Raw genomic sequence first — 22,011 nt, forward strand, 5'->3', positions numbered from 1 at the left:
GGAAACTTTTTCTACTCCAGTTACAAATTTGACTGAAAATTGGTTGAAATTAAATGACTTCCAGTCAAAATTTTCCGAATTCAGATCTGCCTTAGCATACCAAAAAAATGACTGAATCAATTTAATAAGAGTTCAGCGATTTAGGTATGCATTGGTAACAGCTACATTTGACTAATTTATTTTGCTGTCCAAACAATTTGGTACGAAATATTGATAACAAAGGAATATTAGTCAAATTTTACTGTAAATTATTGGTGCCGATTGGCAAACAAGTGAGTGCTATTTTAATAAATCAAATCTCATGAATATTTAAATGTAAATTAGCCAGCTTTAACTGATTCGAATAACGTTAAGAGTTAAGTCATTCCTTAAATTGTAATCGTATTTGATTAAATCGTAGTAAAATTTGACTGAGATTGATTGACGACTAAGGAGCCATTCACAAAATACGTTACATGTACATATTGCAGAGATTTGCCCCCCCCCCCCTCCCAGCATGATACGTTTTACTTTGTCCTTAACATCAAGAATAATATTTTGACAGGCTCCAACAACCCTGAAAGTATCCCATATTTTGTGATTGGCCCCTGATCACAGCAAAATTGAACTAAATATTAGTTGTATGAAACTATTTCATTGAGTGGTTTTCACTTTTTACAGAAACTTGTAGCAGTAAACAATTATTAATAGTAGGTGACAAATGTTGTCAAAGAAACTTAGTGACAAGGCTTTATTTTTAACAAAATTAAACAAATACTGTTGAATGAAGAAATAAATACTCATAGACGATAACCGACACTACTTTATAAACAACCAAAAAAGCCTTGAGACTGTACGGAAACATAAAAAAATAAGAGAGTAGAATGACAAAATGTTTTCGTTTTATAAAGTACTGGAACACACATTTTCAAACGATAATAAATAGTTAATTCCAAAATCAAATTTATTTTATGAGAAACAGGTAATAATAACAAAAACAGCAATTTAAAATTTTAAAGTCTGACGTATGATCGTAAGGCATTACATGATCGACCGATAAGCAAAAAGTTATCAGCAGTTATCAGTGCTCGCAAACACGTGATACACGTGAGTTAGTTTGCGCATGCACGAAACTAGTTCGCAGGGTCATTCCGTGGCAACTTTGGCTCTTCCACACGCATAATTCGCGATGCAACGTTGCGTGTCGTGGCAACATTGCAGACACGATGTGGACTCGCCATCGTCACGATCACCTGACTTTTTGTGGAACGCCGCACTTCTTCATCTGTGACCGGGCGATGATGAATCATGTAAGTTTCTAACATAATCCAAGACTCAAGCCGATCAAGTCAATCAAGTCGATCAACAGGAAAAGTCACAAGTTCCAACATAGTAGATAGAAGTTATATCTTTTTTTTATCTTGGCGAATTACTTTTGATGCTATACGGAAATTTAAACTGCTCGAAAAGAAACGCATAAATTTTCATACTTACGTTTTTTTTTTAAAGAAACTACATAGGAATTTTATTTCTGGTCACATTAGAACATAGATATAGTAAGTGGCTATAAGTAAGCTCGAGATGTTTAAAATCAGATACTATTAAAGATGATAACAAAAACACATCGAAGTAAACAAAAACAAAATAAATGACGAAATAAAATGTTGTGATCCACGAGAGATTTTTCCGTTTAAGAGATATGTAAACCTTTTATGGACTTGTTGTAGCTCTCTGCAGATCGCTCCATATGGTAAGAGAGTTGCATTACTGAGTTCTTGTTCAGAATTGCTGCAATGGTGAATTTTTAGTCCCGAGTTAAGGAGTTTCGATGAAAGTGTATTGAGAACTCCCATTTCTTCAGAAAAAAGTATTATTTACTTACTAAATGATCTTAAAGTTAAGAGTTCTCGGATTGAATTAAAAAAATATTGTTAATTGGTACTTTTACTACCAATTACAGTATTTTAATATATAATTAAAAGTTATCTTTGCTCCTAACTTAATGGTTTAATTTTCATTAGTTGGTAGTTAATTTTTACTATTTTAAATTTAAAAGTTTAATTTTATAAATATTTTACTTTTCTTTACTATTTTAGTGCGATCACCTGTTTTTTTAGTTTTCATGAGTTGTCAACATTTTGATAATACAAGGAAACACATTTTTCATCGCAATGCTACGATCAAACATTTCCAAATAATCTTGGGCTCATTTTTACAGATAAATTTGTATAGAGTTTTGATAAATTAATGTACAAAGATTGTACAAATGTTATTTTGAAACTCTAACGAAAACAAAAATAATAATAAAAAGAAATTTCAGAAAGTAGGTAACCTATAATTGAGTATTCATTTTTTTTAATACATATGATGTATCTTTGAATTTTCTTAAGCTTATCTTTCTGGTCTCGAAACCTTACACTCTTACAGTTTACACTTTACACATTTTTAACTTTACTTATTCTTTATACAGTTCTTTATACATATTTACATTATGCAAATTAGGAAAACTTCCTCGTAAAAAAGAAAAACCCGATATTGTACTTGTATATAAAGCGTAAAATTAAAAAAAAAATAATACACTTTTCTTTCCGTATGGTGAGACACTATTGGTTTAAAATTTCGATGAAAGAAAATTTTCCTTCAAGTAAAAAGTACTGGCTCGATTGCAAAAATATTTTTCTGAGCCAAAGATGTATTTAATTAATCGAAAAATTACTCTTTGAATTGACAAGCTTATTTGACTGAAAGGAAAATTTATTTCATTAAAAATATAAAAAAATATTTTACAATAATTTGCAAGTTTTCTTTTAATTTAAAAATTCTTACAAGGTCTTTTAATTTGTAAATGATGTCCCATCTGAAAAGAATCAAGGAAAATATGGTGGGTTTTACGACCAAATTCTAAGTAATTATTCAATAATTTTCTGAGGTTGGCAAACAAAAATGTTCTAAATACCTTGGAAATTTTATAGAAAAACTCAAGAAATATTCTGTGGAATCAACATCAAATTTTTCAAGAATTTCCCCAATAATTTTTCTCAAATATACACATAGTCAGAACAAAGCTTTTCTTTTAGTTTTACGAAATTGCTACTTCTAATACAAATTTTGAGGATTTTTCTTAACAAAAAATCCAATTATACGAAATGTTTAGAAAGTCATTTCATAAATATTTTCCATGTGTATTTTTATTCTGACATTTGTATTTGAAATTTAGTAATATCGGGATTTTTAATTAGAATTTAAAAAATATATAAAAAAGCTCAATTCTTTTTTCACACAAGAAGATGAATTTTCAAACAAAAAATATGAATTTTCAACTAAGAATGTAAAAGTGACTACTTTAACAAAAACAAGGTTTTGATTATATATAAAAAACAGTTGAATCAAACCAAAAAAGCAAACTGTCTACAAAACAATGGAATTCTCGACCCAAAAAAAGGGTAATCGGACAAATTTCGTTATCCTCATATTTAAATCATTGTAAACACTTGTTTTTAACATTTTTTCTGCCAAGTTACACTTTTTTGGACTCTATTTATTTATGAAGATATTTCTGCTATCTATGTTTAACTCAAAGTCCATTATAAAAGGAAAAAAGTTTTTCTACAAAAAGTTAAGAAAATGCCGGTGGTCGGAGATGATTTTTAGTGATCGGACTGCATGTTATCTCATAGTCGAAATTATTTTATGTATCACAAATTTCGATTTAAATCAAATGGGCTCAATAAAACACTATTTAAAAATACTAAAAGTAATAATATTTGATCAAAAATGTGTTTTAAATCAAGTAAAATTTTTAACAAAATTTGACAGAAATGTAAAATTACATCTATTAGGTCAGGGACCATACTTTAATTACGTAACAGCTCAAGGAGGGGGGCGGGTCAGGCACTCTGTGTACATTTGTTACGATTACATCGTTAAAGAGAGGGAGGGGTCTAGACTCTAGAGACGGCCGATAATGCGTTACGTAATTTAAGTACGGCTCCTTACGGAGATAAGAATTTCAAGACAGTGGTTAGAATATCACTCTTAAGAACGAACTTTCCTCACTATTTAAAATATTATACATAACTTTACTTCAAATCGTAATAAAAAAATTCAGTAACTTTCCTCTATCTATCGAAGTTTGGCAACAAAATTCTATAAAAGTCAAATTGATGCATGCGAACATCTTCTCTAAAAAAAAGAAAATAATTCTATTCCGGACAGACGATGGGTAAATTAAACAATTCTGCATCTGAGTTCGGGCTGATTCAATTTTTTTAAAATTTACACGTTTGAAAAATGCAGCTATTTTACTCAAAACTCAATTAATGTCAGTCATAAATTCAAAATGAAAATGCGAGGTGTTATCAGAAAGTAAGCAGAATGCCGCCGTCTATTGCCTTTTGATAATTATGGTTTAATGTACTATTCTTACTATAAAATATATGAGAATTTCCGAGAGACGGTGCACTTACCATGTGAATTTTCATCATAAACGTTCATTTTCAACAAAATAGTTGAATTTTAAAACCAAAAACAACTAATTTTTTTAAAGTTGAATCCTCAACCATTCAGTTGGTTTTTTAAACGAAAAATATAAAATTTGTAAAAAAGACATTCATTTTTAACCCAAAAACACGACATTTCAACAAAAGCGTTGAGTTTTTAACCAAGAAAGATTGATAAGTTCATGATCTAAAATTCAGATAAATTGTTGACTGAATTTTAGTTCTCCTCTGAATTCAAGATCAGGAAAATTGTAAGATATGACAATTTTAAGTTTTCCTTTTTTTTCTGTGCTCTACTGAATTCATGCTTTTACATGTTTCCGTACCTTTATTAATTCATATTGAATTGTTTGCGTTCTTTTGACAAATTCTTAGTCAAATATGTGTAACACCGTTAAATTACGAAACTTCTCATGGTCATACCATCTGACCCAGCATTTAATCTACCTTTTCGCTACAACCACGGCATTAAAGACTCTCCCCAGTATAAATTTAAACTGCGTTTGAATTTTCCTCTTGACCTCGACGACTCTGACGAATGTCGAGACGATAGCGTTATCGTTGCTTGTTCACGATATGAACTGTCAACAAGAAAAACGGAATCCTCTACTTGCTTCAGCAGTAATCGTTGCTCCGAATAGGCCATTTTTCTCTCTAGTAACGATATACATATATTATACATATATCACACGATCGCAAATCACATTATCTACATTCTCCACGTATATACGCCGTGGCGCATAAAAATAACCGAAAAACATCAAACGTTCTGTACGGCCTGCTTAAATAAATGTGAACATAATAAGATATTTGAATCAAGGATACAGGACAGGGACTTTTGAAGCTTGTACTTACCCTTGGTGTGCAAGGTCCGTCCTTGCTTCTTCTGGAACTATCTTGAGAGACGTCAACTCACGTTCAATCAGTTAAATTATTTAAATCGTCGGTTTAATCAAAATCGAATTAGATCATTTATTATAAACATTTTTAACACACTGTTATCCTCCTGAGTCACTGTATTCCAACACTGCATCCAAAGCAATATCCAAAAATGTGGTTCCAAGATTCGACAGCACACACAGCACGTTTTTCTTCTTTCTGCTTATACTTTTTTTATCCACTTTGTACTCCCTTATGTTTCACCATCATCGTTTTTTGTCACTTGTTTACACTCGTTTATTTATTTAAGTTATTTGTTTAAGCACACGCGAATTTCTCGTGCTGGCAGGAAGAAAGGAGGGACATGAGTGAGGAAAGAAGTTTTCTGATTAGCAGGGTAAGCGCAGACCGTACATGAATTTGACTTGTAAAAGAGACAATAAAAAAAAACCGTCGACAATTCAATGTCGCCTCTACCTGTCGCTTAGCTTCCGGTGACGCGCGGATTCATTCCCACGTGACTCACTGCGCAAAGAGAGACACGTTTCTTTCATATAATACTGAGTAACCAAGATAACTAAGATTCTCGAATTTTAGGCGCCGAATCAACTTTCTGGAGGAGAATAACAAGGATAGATCGTGCCACACTAGAGTACGCCTCCAATTTTAACGCTAAATCAACGTAACTCGAAGCTTTTTCAACACTGAGTGCCGAAAGCCGAAAACTTTCCCTTATAAATTCGAATCCCGGAAATAATTCGTGCTCTGGTGATTCATCACGCTGAGGGAATGTACGGCCATGATCTGTTTTTTGTGAGGTGAGGAAAAGAAGTTCTAATGATACAATCCTCTGGAAAATTAGTCTCAAGCGAGGAAAGCACCAATGATCAATAATCAGGATGACCCTTTTCTAAAACCCGTGAGTCTGATATGTTCTATATCATTTGCAGTTTCCTCCAAAGACAAAAATTACTCTCCTTGAGCCTGAGAACACAATTAGCAATCCCATATTTAGGCTGAACGCTTTTGAAATTTCCCTGGATAGAAAGTATGTAATGCAAAGTAAAAAAAAAGTGTGCGACTCTTACCCGTGTGTGGGAAACCTGTGTTGGAGATGCTGGGGTTCGTAGTACTGGGTGGTGAGGGCTCTTTCGTCCAAGGTGTGTTCAGTCGCGTGGGCCTTCGCTGCGGACTTGATATCCATGAACGCCACCGTTGCCGATGCACCCCCGGTACTCGTCGAGCCTCCGCCGACGCTACCACCGCCTCCAGCCCCGGAACCACCCTCGTTCCCCTCCGCCAGGGAACCTCCGTCCACGGGGCATTCCTCGCCCCGCGGCAGCAGCTTGACGCTCTGCACGCGTCCATAACTGAAACGAATAATTAACAACAATTTAATAACCAATTTAAGCATCTATCATGAAATATTTTTCAAAGTGTGAAAAGTGGCATAGTGGTCTAAGTCTCTAAAACTATGTAGATCTTGACAAATCTCGAGCCGTGGCAAGATACAGCCACGCGCCCAAAATCATCAAAATCTAATCATATTTCAATTAATGACAAAAATCAAACAATCATTAGGATCACTAAGTAGTAAGTGATCTGAATTTTTTAAGAATTATAAAGACGAAAATAAAAAAAAAATTGGCTCAGTAAAATCAGAATATAGTCCACTTGTAGATGACTATCATACATGTTGGTAAATACATGCTAAACCCAACTAATATAGTTACATTCTTTATCACCATAATTCCAAAACAGAGTGACCGCAAAACTTTATTTTCAAAATTCTCTAGCATTCTCCTGACTTTTACATGACAGTTATAAATTTTGATTTCAGGTACAAAGTAAATGATTTGATTGCAAAAAAAAGGTTTATTTCTAAATTTCATATAAATACTTTTAATAACAACAGTCAAATAGAGTTATATCAATTTCATCTTCAGTTTATCAAAAATTTACTGACTATTTGAGGTTTTCCCTAACTTTCCTTGGTCATTTTTAAATGACCTGACTTTTCAGAATTCCCTGGAATATCTTATCAATCCTGCAAAACGAAAAAATCGTTAGTGGCCCATATACACTTTTTTCTGCATTTTTGTTACGGTTAGAGACAGGAACATAAGATTTAGTAAAAAATACGAATAATCTAACACTAAACAAACATTTGATAGAAAGTGGGTTATTTTTGTGTTTGAAGAAAGAATATAACGCGTGCTACAACGTCATCCAAAAATAATTTATAAGATGTGCTTATATTACATTATTTTAAATATTTCGTTAATTTCGAAGTCCAGCACTTTAGATACATATTTACAAGAACTGTGATACCAAATTTTCATGACAGGCCCTACGACATCCAACTAGTGTTTTGCATATTTTTTCTTATTTGTAATTTTGCAGAAACAATAAAACAATTAAAATGGTCACCATCTTGGTTTCAACGTTTAAATAAAGTTTTTATTGGCTTTTTGTATTAACGACATTTTTATTGAACGCAACCACAGTTCTTTCCCAAAAGTGACTTAAAAATGTATTATCAACTAGTATAGTTCAAGTGATTCATTGGCAGTCTGGTTTTTTCAGCTTAAAGCTCTTTTGTTTTAGAATTTGTCTTCATATGAATACGAGAAATTCTGCTCTGGACAACTAAGTGTGGTTTTTGAACAAAGGTACTAAGACGTTATTACCAAAGAAGGGTTGTTCTAATGTGTCTTCGGAAGATAACTCTCTCGATTTTTGTTATATTTTTTTAATACTTTTTAAATTTTGTGAAAATTTTATGGATTATACTAATTTTATTAAAGCCAACTGTTGAAAATATTCAGTAATTGAACCTAGAAGCCTCGGCGAAGATAACGTTCCGAATCCATATACATACTTTTATTTACAATCATGTTCGTAGTATGACAAGTGATTCTTGTCCAAGGTTTTTCTGTTCTATGACGCAGTACATATTTGTCACAGAATAAACTATGTCATGTGACAAAGTAATCAGAATATGCTCACAACTTAAGCAAAGATTTCAGAAAAACAGATTTTTGTTGATACAGTGTTATCTCTGCCAAGGCTATTCTTTTTTAGTGCTTTCGGTAAATAATTAATTCGAGGGTCTAGAATTAGAGAGTTTACAGTAGAGGTTATTCGAAAATGTATTGTTCGTTCCTAAATAGATTAACACATACTGAAAAGTAATTTAAAAAATATATATATATTTCCGAAAAGAATAACTAGGGTATTTGCGAAAGATTGAAGCATGAAAAAACTACAGGTGTTTATAATATAATAATTGAATTTTAGAATGGATCTTTTGGATTAAAAGTACGAGGGAATATCATTCTGGTTTACCTTCAATTGCTGTTTGAAAAAATATATTCGAACGCATACAGTGTTATCGGATTGAAATATGTAAGTCCACAAATAAAGGCTTCGAATCCGTCCGGTTTGAAATAATTAATTTTATTTTAAATTCGATCGATTTTGATCGTCACTTTTTTAATTGATTGTTTTCGATTCAATATAAAATGTTAGACGTGAAGTACACGACTCAACGTGCAAAGTGGGGACGGGCATCATCAACTGCTACAATCAATTGTCCTTCAAAAATTTGGGAATATGACACTTGGAAAATGCACATTCATCTTGTTCAATATCACTCAGAGAAAAAGTTGCCGTAAAAAAAACAGAGTCCTCTTGTCTGTTTTGTTTTCAATCACTTGAATAACTTCTTTAAACAAACAGAATTATTTGGTTGCAAGAATAGGTGAAGTTTCTCGCACAGGGATAATTTTTTGCTGCAAAAAGATTTTCTCAGAAACAAATGAAATTTCTTTTAACCTTAAATTCGAGAGGAAATAGCATTTGTGTAAAGAAACATCCTTCGGAGTGATTAGGTCTTATTTTGAGAACAATCGGAGAGAAAAATTACAAACAATGGATGATTTTACACCATGTTCTCTGGAGTTTTTCTACAAACTGCGACCCCCCATTGTACCTTAACTTATACATATAGCAACTATAGTTAAAAGCAGGACGATGAAAACGTCGATTATGCTCAGGATAAAAATTGCAGCAGAATGTGTTATGCGAGTTACATCCACATACGCAGTGTACATAGCCTCGTGATTTCCCGCAGATATAATCAAAGGTTTTTAATTGGAAATCTTGCTGACTCGGAAGAACATAAGAGTATAGGCGAGATACAAATGTGTCTGAAATCACTGCTTTTCATTCGTCACTTATAGGTTGTCTTGACACAGTTCGTGTTGTTCTAGTGATCACTAGCCACATTGTGCTGCACAATTTATTGTTAACTTCTGCAATCTGCATGATATCGATCAAAACGTTAAGTGAGTTTGCGCGTAAGGAATTTAGGCATAGAAATTAATAGACTTCAGTTGCTTGCTACTCCCATCGCAATTTAATAAAATGTCAAACTCAATCATGAGTCCTTTTCGAGGTCTTTTTCGATATTTGAAACCTTCATTATAAATACCAGATGTTCGACACACAATTTTAGCATTTAATTGGACTATACATTGTGTTTCATTATACAATTACAACAGATTTAAGTTTGTTTTCTGTTATGTAAAGAAGCTTGTGAATCATCCGTGCATGACGAAAAGGTATTCAATCATAGCAGTGATTATAAGACAGTAGTATGTAATTTATAAGAATGATCTTGTGCTCTTCAAGAAAATAGTTCTCTTCAAAACATCTTATCACGAAACAATATTTTAATTAACAGCGTCAAATCAAGCTTCTAGTCGATCTTAATTGTTTTCCTCTAAATTGGAAATAATTTAACACATTGGAACTCGTCACATAATTGTATCTATAAATCCAGGACACGAGAGCATTGAACTGAATCCCTGCTGACAATCTCGAAGACTGACCAATCTGAAACTGGTTTCCAACAAAATGATGGGTCGCATTGTCATTAGATTTTAGATGGAGTGACTGTTTTAGGTTTCGCAGATGTCACTGAGCTCTTGCAACTACAAAGCGCTATTATGTTCAATTACTCAGAATGTGATCCAAATTTCCTCAGACAATTGTTTCAATAACCTATCCTAACAAATATGTTATTGAGCAAACTGTTGGTGGTGAATAACTTGGTTGTTGGTAAACAAAGTCCATTCTGTCAGAAGAATCAGTTATTAGTTCATGAAAAAGAAGCTATAATTACTTTGGTGATTAACATCCTCCTGATGAAGACAGCTCCTATTATAGGCTTTAATTTACAAGCACCTAAGATGAAAGAAACCTAGAGTTGATTTTATTGTAGCTTTACGATTCATTAATATTAAAACAAAATCAGGAAGTTTTACTGTGAACATCTTAACAAAACCCACTAAACGAGGTTCTTTGCCTGCAGCATCTAAATGAATCCTCATTTAAATGTAATAGTACTGCAACACGAAACTAAAATATTTAACCAGACGAAAAGCGCACAATATACCAGTAGTCGGTCAAAGCCTCTGCTTCAAGGTTCGTCTTGCAGGGACGATAGAAATCGAGCCAGCGACTTGGCAACATCGCAGGTCCGCTTTCGCCATGGCAAACGACGATCCTAGGACCTGAGTCCGTCGGGAATGGTTGGAATTTTAAATAAGGAAGTGTAGCAACCGCGATGTTTAGAGATTTCGCTACCACAGACTTGCATTCTCTGGAGATCATCCTCTACCTATAACTATATTTTGCTGTCCGAGTCTATCTTCAGTCTGCAAGAGTCTGCCTACACCTACAGACACAATCATAGTCATACTCTAATTCCCGAATCTCTGACGAGGCAGAAAATGAAATCAGAAAAACTGCGATGTAGTCTTGAAACTGCTCGCGATCCACCCCGATCGAATCTTCGTTTCCCTGCATTCGGATCCGCGGAGATAAAAGTATTCGCGGATGTTTTTGTGGAGGAGGCCATGACTGTTCTCGCTTGGCTGGATAGACCGGTGGAAGCAGTATTCGGAACGGGGAAAGGAGGTGATATACGGATACGTAAGGACCCTTCACTGGAAGGAGAAGCGCAATTTTGCTTGAATGGTGGGGATAATATCACGAGAGGAGAAGTCTTCAGCGATTGGCCAAGTCCAATGGAGGGGAAACGCAGGCGCAGAGATCGAGGGAGTGTGATACTGTGATCATCTACCGGGGAGTCGATCGTCTCAGTTCGCGCTAGTTGGACGTTTCCTTGTTTCGCTCTCTGGAAGACGTCTCATTTAGTCGCAAATTTCAATTCCAATCGACACTGCACACTGTCGGTTATCGATCGAGCCCTGGGTGTTACCGTTTTTGCCGATTGGCGCCCGAGGGCTGGACGAAACTTCAAGTCAGAAGCAACCAAGCTGGATACCAGCTTCTTGCACAAAGGTTACATCAAGAGACGGGAAACTTAGTTGTTTGAAACTGGAAACAGTACTAGAGTATCTGGTCGTTACGGCGGACTATGTACTCATATCTTCGACATCGGTTTTATCACAACAGGGTGTAACATAATTGGCGGAAAGAAAAGAGAACGAGGTGTTGTGGATGGAACCGCCGTTATGGTGCTTTCTCGAGCTTCTGAGGTGGAACTTCTTTCCTTTGAGCGTAATGGCCGGACACTAGGCGTTGGTCAGGAATAATTCTGAATCTCTCTTGTTTCTTTAATCATATTTATTTTGCGACACAACTTGTGTGGAGTGACTGTCGGGATTTTTTATGTGACGCATATTTTATCAAATTTTAACATGGAGAAAGCGATAAAGTGTGGAGCTAATTAACAAAATATAGGTTCCAGACCATTTGATTTTCAAACATCAACCGAGAACTGAACTTCGATGAGAAGTTGTAGAGTGCCTGTGGGTTCGAGTAATCACGTTAAAATTTTCAGTACATACGAACGAAATTGAATGACAGGAAACAAATTTCATAGAAATGATGGCTTATACCATGAGCGCAGAACCAAACCAAATTAATCAGACTTACACAGATGTTACCAGTAAGCGAGTTCTTTGCAAACTGTGAACTGCACGGCAGTCGAGCTCACGAAAACGGTCGCTTTAAGCTCTGCGGCAGCGGAAGCCCCTATTTCTGTTCCCCTCTTTCTCCCTACCCGGTTTGTATATACATGAAATATCCGTTGAGGGAGCGAATAGATTCAAGAAGAACACGCACACCGTGAACGCCCTTTGCTATTGCAAAATGCTCACGCACGCGTCAAAGGAAGTGGAGATGGTGGGGGGACTAAATTTCTAGGGTACACGAAGAGGAAGAAAAGAAGCCAAGTGCTACGGTGGATAGCTGGCGAGCAAACCACATCCACGAACCATGCCACCCCACCACTTTCCGTTCTCGTCGAGGAATTTTACTCGGGCAGACTCGCTCCCGGCCTCGATATGACTCCAGCTCTTTGCAACCTACCTCGGGAGGGTTTGGTTTATGAGAAGGCATTAACATGGGTCTCCATAAACCAAGGGAGTCTCTAGGTCAAACCTGTGTCTTCTCCCGCCGTACACTCGTGCGTAGTGTTGAAGTACGTTTTACACTTTAGATTGAAGGTCCTTGTTAAACCATCTTACATCTTTTGGATTGAAGAATCAAAACTGCTTTACATACTGTGGTGATTTTTGTGTAATTATTTTAAAAATGTATATAAGGTGGTAGCTAGGTAGGTTTGTCCAGTTTTTAATAAAGGTGATAAAAATGGATATTTATATACAAAATCCTGCCTTAGTCTTTATTAAAAGCCTTGAATGTTCCTTTTTACGAGTTTTTGCATAAAGCAAACTATGTTCTCCATGCAGGTGTTTTTCCAGACAAAAGTCATCAGAAAAAGTTTCCGCTGCCGAAAGAGGTATTTGAATATCAATTATTAATTACCACAATCACTATGAGTGGGTGTTTCCCACACGCTATCTTTTTGGGGACATCCCTAAATTATGTAACCCATTGTGGGGAGCGGAATGCAGCCTACATTTACAAAATGTCGAAAAAAAGGCAGAAAAAAAAACATTACATAGAGTAGGCAAGTTCAAAATTACATGACGTAATATATGGATGGCCCCTTTCAGCCTTTCGAGAAACATGTTCCTCAAGGCTGATGTTTCAGGTGTTCCTTCAGCGCCCAACTAGTTTATTCATCAGGTTACAAATAAAAAATATATGTACTTTCCTCTCGCACAAAGATGGAAGAATACGAGCTGCGAGTTCACCCACATGGCGTAGTTTGTCTTTTTAGGTTTGGAATAGGCGGCAAATGGTAGATCAATACGAGGGCCCACGGGCAGAAGAGTTCACGGGGTGAGAGGAAAATGGCGAGAGAGCCTCGCCTGTCGTAATCTTGTCTGCGTATTGCGGGCGTATACGCATCGATCTATTTTCGTTTCGCTAATTACCCAGGCATTCGAAAGATTTACTCTTTTTTTGCGCATAAGGCGATTTCTTCTGACCAACCTAACCTTATAAGATAAAGCTTCCGGATATAATTGTGCGAAGAGTAATATGGCAAAAACAGGAACAATGCTGAGGGAACACTACACGACGACGTCGCGAGGGAAAGAAGGCTTTTGTTCTTTGATACTCTTCATTCCCCCTCCTTGTCCCGCATGCTGGTTATACTCTGGCTTTCGCCAAACCGAATAAACGTACCGGTCTGGTGCCACGAAGACGTTGGTACTACGAGAAATCTCGAAGCAGTACTTCTTCTGAACAACTGGTGTCCATCGGTCTTGAATTTCAAGGAGAACTGGCCATACACTTGATATAATAAATCTCTAATATCTGTACTTCATATGCGTCTCCAAAACAGTTTCTCAATTTTACGGACATGTACGTGAATTGTCGATGTGTTCTATTGTTATGTTCTCAATATATCGGCTGTTTTTCAATTTCCTATCGTAAAAGCGGTTATAAAACCATGGGTATTATTGAGTTGAATACGAGGCGAGTTCCTGCATTGAGGAATAGGCCGGACATGTATTGTGTGAAGGACTACAGGCTGAAAAGGAATGAGGGACAAAAAACATCGACAAACAAGGGCTGCCTTCCGAAAGATTTGACGTGGACGATGTCTTTTCTCCCAGCTTATGTAAATTTACGATCACGTAAAATCCGACGACACGATTCCTCCCAGAACACGAACTTCACCGATACATGCTACATTATACAATAGAAATACGTTCTAGTGCGCAATTGCACATAGCTACAATCTTCTAGGACAATGTGTGATAAATATCTCAAAGCCTGTGTCTGTCCTCTTCCAGTGTGCACATATTGATCAATTTGACGTACAGATGGGCAGTGACTGTACATTTTCAAATTGACGGTAAATGTGGTAGATCGTGATTTAAAAAATATATGAATGCGATATTTGTTTTAGGTCTGACCAAATTTAATTCATGTGTAACAATGTATTTTGAAAATAAAATCGCATGAAATATTGTTGGACTATGAAAAAAGTGAAAAAGTTTTTGATTCGTGAAAATATTAACCTCTTTCACGTTTATAAGATACAAAATCTACAATTTCCTCCTCTATAGCTTTTAATTATAATATTTTGCGACGGATCTTTTTATTCAATTGTGGCTGTTAATTATTTTGTCCCCTCTTTTTAGAATGCATGGCGCATCTTTTTTGGAATTATGAAAGCGCCTATTTCTGTCGACTTACACATTCTCCAACATACTTGCATTGAAAGTAATAAAAAAACAACACGAAATGACATGATATGGTCATTCATTTTCTCGCAGCCCATTCATTGTAAAGAAAAAAAGGCGATTTACCACTTTTACGGTAAATACTGCCAATTTGGTAAGAAATCCAGTAATAATTTACAATGTAAGGCCGGTTTGCGCCCACTTGTAATTCCACGTGAGACAAGCATGGATTCGCAGTCTGTTTATAAAACATTTCGAGTGACTCGTGCTGTTTTTCTGTCGCGAATCGATCTTGTCGAGTTGTGTACTTATTAACGATAATAGCTATACTCACTATTTTCTCTGCCTGATCACGCCACATACTTCTAAATTGCTCTTTACTTACTATATTCCTTGATATACTGAAAACAGAGCTTCAAAAAAACTACTTATCTTGGATTCCCCTCGGTGCTACGAATCTAGAAGGAAATTTATGATTACCTCCATGGAGAATCAAAAATATCCTACCTCATGTATTTTCACCCTACTTTAAAGCATACGTAATTCAGCAAGAAAGGAGAACTAGTCTTTCTTCCAGCTAGCTGATACAATATGGCGAGGAATCGCGTCATGTTTTTGTATATATTCTACCATAGAGGGATATATTCCCTCTGGAGGGAGGAATTATTTTAGTGGATATTTGAATAAAGGGTAAAGAAGGCGTTTGAAGTGAAGAAGACTCGTGGAATCCCACGTCCAACGAGAATAGGGATCAGAGACGTGGCAACATCGCTATGACTCAGCTCGACTCTTTTCGTGTCCCTCCACACCGCTTTCCCTTCGCAATGTACCATGCAGCTGACACCCTTCCCCTCCTCATTCCCCTTTCGAAGCTCCTGCTCTCTATCTTCGTCACTCGGCGATCCTGCCGTCCAACAAACCCCTCTTCTGGACACGAATATCCTTCCTCGTGTCCCAGACTCTCGTCTCTCCATCCATCCACCTCCCCCCATTCTCGAATCTACAGCACTCACACTGACAACTCGTTTGTGCCCCACTCCTGGAACAATCCTTCGCGGCGTCATGCTGGTGAAATGAGCGTACAAAGCCGGGCGTAAAATTCCGAGTAAGAAAAACACCTAGGTTCTTCTTTGTAGTCATCATCAAAAAGCATATATCGCCATTATCATCATCAGGATGATCATCATGATTCTGAACATACGATCGTTATTTCCTTCTCATACCTTCTACGAAAACCCATACATTCCCGGTCTACCAGATATAGTAAAGAGAGAAGGAACAATGTTTGTGTAGTTGAATAGTGAAGGGATATGAGGAGGAAAAAACGAGGAGAATGGCAAGCCATGAGCACAAAAGAGATGAACGAAGCATAGACTTTTTGCGTACCTGAGTTCGATTTGTCGTTAGAAAGTGCTCAATATTCTACTATATAGTCTTTATTCACGAAGAAGCACCTTTCTAACTAAAAGCCATTCATTACAGTGGAAGTTGATACCATGACTTGGAAAACCTACCAGCGTTTTCAACAATATGATCAGCTTCCCATCTACTTGTGTCACTGACATCTTGCGGAAACCCCTAAAATTCCTGCAGGGAATCCGAGGAGTCCTGAAATTCTAATTTGCCCACATATAGAATCATACCTGTGGATTTCTGGTAGTGCGTAGTGCAGCTTAAGTTCAGAAGATTAAAATTTTCTGGAGATTACAAAAAAACAGTGCTATTCAACTTCATCTGAATACCCGATACCAGCCAAAGAATCAACCATATCATAAAGACTCATCAGCTAATTTAAAGCCATTGTTTTAAAGACACTTAGAGATGATCTCATCTTCCACAGAGAATCATCAAACATATAAGGACCAAAGTCTATTTTTGATTCTAAGAAGGTGGACAACCCCTGAAGGGGTGTTAATTTCACTAAAGCTGCAATTTCGTCAATAGCTGAGTGGACCAATTCGCAGCGTATAATTTGAAAACTCAAGCCCGATCTGCGGGAACGACAACGGGAGGTCGTTTATCGTTGATTGCACGAGTGTCACTTAAAAGAAACGAATTTGACCGTCGAACGACCTCTGTACTATTGCCGTCTAACTTAGGTCACGCATCATCGAGTTGACCGCAAGGTCTCTCCAGAATGCACTTGGGAGCGTCGTTAAAAGAATTTGCTTTCTTTGTATTGTGCCTTTATTCGTCACGCCTGCTATCTAAATCGCAATTACTCTTTTGTACCTTTGCTCCCTCGAAAAAGAAAATTGCATGCGTGTACCAGCACGAGGCAGATAGAGGCAGAGAGAAGAAAGAGCATGCCTGACGCGTTGAAGAAGCTTCGAAAACGATAACAGTTACGTAAATTAAACCTGAGGCGACCTCAAAATGACGTCAATTTTGACAGCTAATGAAGCAAAAATAACTACTGATGTGGAAGATGATCATCCAAAGGGTAAAGCAATCAGGTTCTGTGTAACAAGGGTTTCGAGACTCATGAGCGATTAGTTATTAAAGAGGATGTTGTCTGAGGTTCTAGATTCAGCTTAAAGCTTATGGACATCCTAAACAGTTTAGCCATTTAGATAGCCTAAAGAGGAATTGCGAGACTTCAACTTTAGTAGAAAGGAAATCTGCTCTTGTCTAAAAGATTGCGTCAAAATTTCGCATTGCATCAACCATCCAATAATAGTGTCTGGGAAAGGTGATGCTTCCAAAGATGGCCCATAGCAAATACAACAGGAAAGCAACTTCCTGCAATTGCGATTGAACTGGCATGCCTATTTGCTCGCCAATCAAACACTGTCCACGTGCACAACTTTCATTTCTGCTACGCAACAATTGTAATTTTCTTAAAACAAATTAATCGTGATTCGTTTCAGGGAATAATTTCCAAATCGACTTTACGATATCATACCTTTTTTAATACATTTTACAGTAGAGGCTTCTTATTCATTCTTTAAGTCCAGAAAATACAATTTTCGTGTGGGGAAAACTGTCAGTGCAATTTGACATGTAATCGATTGGAAGCTTTTCGGTTGATATACACAAAGCCAGTAAGCTCGTATGTGGTGGATTGCTGGTCGAACGAAGTAGTAGATTTGGCAACTGTGGCAGTGCACCTGTATTTAGTTGTCCCTCAGTCTCCCCCTTCCCCATATCTATCTTGATCTCTGCTTCCATGTTACGAGCTATGGCTATGCTTCTTCGACCAACACATTGACCGCTATTCTTCGCAGTGTTTTGTTCGCTTTAGGTAGCTTCGCCGAGAATGCATTTTATATATCCTGGCTCACGTCGGCACCTCATAAAACACTCCTATCAAGGTGCACCGCTTATAACGGATCATTTCCAAGCACCGATAAAGACTACGACCGGCTTCTAGAGATATTAACACAGTTTTCCAAAAACCCCTATAATTAGTAGCATTGAAATGAGAAGAGAAATCAAATACCAGTTGAGGACGCAATAGTAAGAAAGCCAGATTTGCAAAAGGGAATTAAAAGTGATATTTTTTTAAAGTTTTCTCAGTTCCAATACCCAAATAAAAAATGTTTATAAAAAAAACAGAAATAATTATACAGTACTTCCTGTTTTCCTTTTTCTTCAATGATTCACTATACTAGATATCCCTTCCCCATACTCTACTCACATCACGACACCATTAAAGTGTTTTGCCGATGCGTAACACACTTTTACGTAGTATAGCTCAAAGATTGAAGTACCGTCTTAGAGGAAACTTATCTCTAGTAACAGGGGAAATCCACTAGCTGTACACGGAAAAAAAGTTGAGCTGTGGAACATAAGTTATTCCTTATAACAGCCCAACCTATAGCTGAAAACAAACGAAGGAATTTAGAAAGATCCCTGGGTCAGCCAAAATGAATATCTTTGAACTTATTTCATAATTTTAGTTATACCAGGGATATCATAGAGTTGATACACATTGTAAGTATATAGCTAGAACAGAGATATTAAGAATAGCTGTCCGAAGGAATTATCGGAGCAGTACCGAAGCATCATGGGAGCGATGACAGTTGGTACTTACTTTCGACATTTTGAAGAGATTTGCCGCTTAAAATGCACGCGCCAACTTTAAAATTAAATATAATTTTTGTCCGGGTAATAAAACTTCACAGGTATTTCTATTGTAGGCAGTTTTTAAATTGTGATATCAAGGAACGCGAGGAAAACAACCAACTTGACCTACAAAGCCATTATTATGCCGAATTCAAAGATATTAATTTCCTCTATGCTAGAAGAAAAATAAAATTGACTACAGTAAGTTTATATATTTCCATACCAACTAAATGTTTCCCTTATTTAAAGATAATACACGTATAAGCAGGCTCCTTAAATTTAATGAATTCTGCATTCGTTAGAACATCTCAAGAATTGTTTTCCAGTGTAGATGTTAGATCCGAAGAGTAATGCGAGAGTTTTCTGCCGATGCTTGATGAAAGGCGCAAGAGGTCGAGGAAGTTGTGCGGCATGGGTTCGCGCTTGAAGTCATTCGTAATTGCAAATCCAATTGCCGTTAGGTTTCTTTTCTGGAGAGGAAATTAAGAACCGCGCGATAATTCAATGACAGGCTGAGAAAGAATCTTAAAACCCAAATGACAAATTAATAGGACCCTACAAAAGGCAAAACTGTACCCCATTTACCGAAAGGGATGGGAGAAGCTTTGAATGAAGTAGGGTATCGAAACGTGAATGTATAGAAGTGTAAGTATAGCAACAACCTATAATGTCTTACGCATTCATTTGGTGTGCATGCTAAGGATAATAATTGCGAAGCAAGCACTCGATTTCTTTTGTTACGATACCGAGAAAATGTCGAAACTCTTTAAATTTCGATACATGCAGAGAAAAGCTTGTATTTAATGTACGATCTGAATACTATCTGCGTACTAACAGGGTAGCGAATCAAGATCCAGAAAAGAATACTGTGTCATTTTCCGGTTTTCAAACATTTTTCCAGTTCATTTAAATGATGTGCTTGAAGTTCTGAACGTTCAGATGAACGAATGTTTTTACTAATGACTTTGTAAAATATAAAAATGGCTTAAATGTCTGTTCATTTTTATTGAAAATGCAATATTTATTTAAGAAAAATTATAATGCATATTTTAAATTGTATTTGGAACAATATTTATGGATAAAATAGACTTGGAAAAAAATATTTCGTTCATTTGAACGTTCAGAACTTCAGGTACATATTTATCCCGTTAACACGGGTCCTTACCCCCATCTAAAAAATTGTACTCTAGGATAGAAGTGTCATGCATAGTTTCGAGTCACTTGTATCTTTCAGTCAGCTATAGGGTGCAGTCAAAGTGCAGTTTGGGTCCCAAGGTTTACGTATGTATTATATATTATTTGAATAAAAAATCATAGTCCTCTGTGTAAATATTTAGATAAAAAAATAATGTTTTATTACTAAATAAGTGGTTTTGCATAGAACAATGTGTATTATTCTATCAAAACCTCCTACATTCACACCTAAAATAATACATGAGTTCATGTTGAAAATTAAGGGTTTCAATTCCGTCAAAATTTCTTGCAACATTTTTTGGTTCAAATACACACTCTTCGCCTTTAATTCTGTTTCTGAGCCGTTCAATTTCGTTTATTTGTCTCTGAGTTATGAATTTTTGAGAAAAAAAAATTTCTATGAGTTTATTTGTTTATTTTTAATTATATCAACAATAATAAAAAAAAAACACATATTTCAAAATTTCACCGTTAAGTAGAAGGTTCAAACAAGAACCATGAATTTTTCACATTTTTGGGAACAAGTATTTTATTTTGTTAAAGCATCGGGTTATTTTAAAGTACCTAAGGCTCTTAAAATTGTACAATGTTACATGCAGGGTTGCCAATATCGGCAAACTATAGCATTTTAAAATTGTTCCTCTAAAATTATTCAATCATTTCAAATTATAAATTGATTTCAAAATTCAATTCTCGAATCTGTAAGATTTCTCGAAATTTACGAGTACGCGGCTCGAAGTTTTGAACTTTTTGCACACCAGTAACTATTACCAATTGAAGAGAAATCTATTCACCCGTAACTATCAACAATTGAATATATATCTTTTTAGGTATCTATTCAATTGGTGACAGTAAGGGGGTGTAAAAAGCACGTAATTTCGACCCGCGTACTCGCAAAGTTTGAGAAATCATACAGAATCGACATAAGAGTTTGAAAATTCAATAAATGATCTAATTTTTATGGAAATCAGCGCCAGGGTATTTTCGGATTGCTGAACACAAATGTGGAGTAAAATGTCAAAAATTCGATAACTCGAGTTCGAAAAATTTAATAAAGCTGATTAGCTTTAATTATTATCTTCCAAATTATATATCATTTTAAAATTTGAATAATTCCAAACTGTACATTTTTAAAGTAGAAGCCTTCAAACTTTGATCGAATTAAACCTCAAACAAAAAATTTTTAAAATAAACAATTTGATAACGATTTCTCAAAATTAAAACGTTTAAAACTGAAAAATTTTATATTCAAAATTATGGCATTTTCGACAGATTAAAAAATAAAAGCTGAAAACTGTTCAACTGTCAAGACTTTCAATTTGAAATTTTACAATATTGAGCGTTTGACATTTTAAATGGTTTAATTTATAATTTTTCAATTTAAAATTAATCAATTTTTGGAAGTTTACAATTGGCTTAATTATTAAAGCTTTCAATAAAAAATTATACAATTTTGAAGAATTTAACTTTTAAAACAGACAATTCTTATCGTTTAAAATCAAAATTGTTAAATTTCAAGCACTTTCAAAGGAGTAAAATTTTCAAAATTGTAATCACAGATTTTTCAATTTGGATGGTCTTGTAGTAGTAATCATTAAGCTACTAAAGTAACTTTATTACTAATTCTGCAATTTGTAATTATTTAAATGTGAAACCAAACAATTGTGGGTCCGGATGCAATAAGGGCACATAAAATTTTTTCGTGCGAAAACGAAGTCCCCTGGAGGCTTTAGAAAAAATTTTCGAATTTTAAT

At 35.6% G+C, this 22,011-nt stretch overlaps 1 protein-coding gene across 4 annotated transcripts in view; it reads right to left on the reverse strand.

The window, feature by feature from the left end:
- The window catches only part of LOC117179831 (protein split ends-like), a 192,095-nt gene that overhangs the window by 51,578 nt on the left and 118,506 nt on the right, over positions 1 to 22,011 (reverse strand). For all 4 annotated transcript variants that reach the window (XM_033371972.1, XM_033371971.1, XM_033371973.1 and 1 more), the window contains exon 2: positions 6,446 to 6,727. In XM_033371972.1, coding sequence (XP_033227863.1) covers positions 6,446 to 6,727 — 282 coding nt within the window. The remainder of the gene's footprint in view (positions 1 to 6,445; positions 6,728 to 22,011) is intronic.

Source organism: Belonocnema kinseyi, chromosome 9 (assembly GCF_010883055.1).
Source record: "Belonocnema kinseyi isolate 2016_QV_RU_SX_M_011 chromosome 9, B_treatae_v1, whole genome shotgun sequence".
In the NCBI taxonomy this organism is placed as follows: Eukaryota; Metazoa; Arthropoda; class Insecta; order Hymenoptera; family Cynipidae; genus Belonocnema; species Belonocnema kinseyi.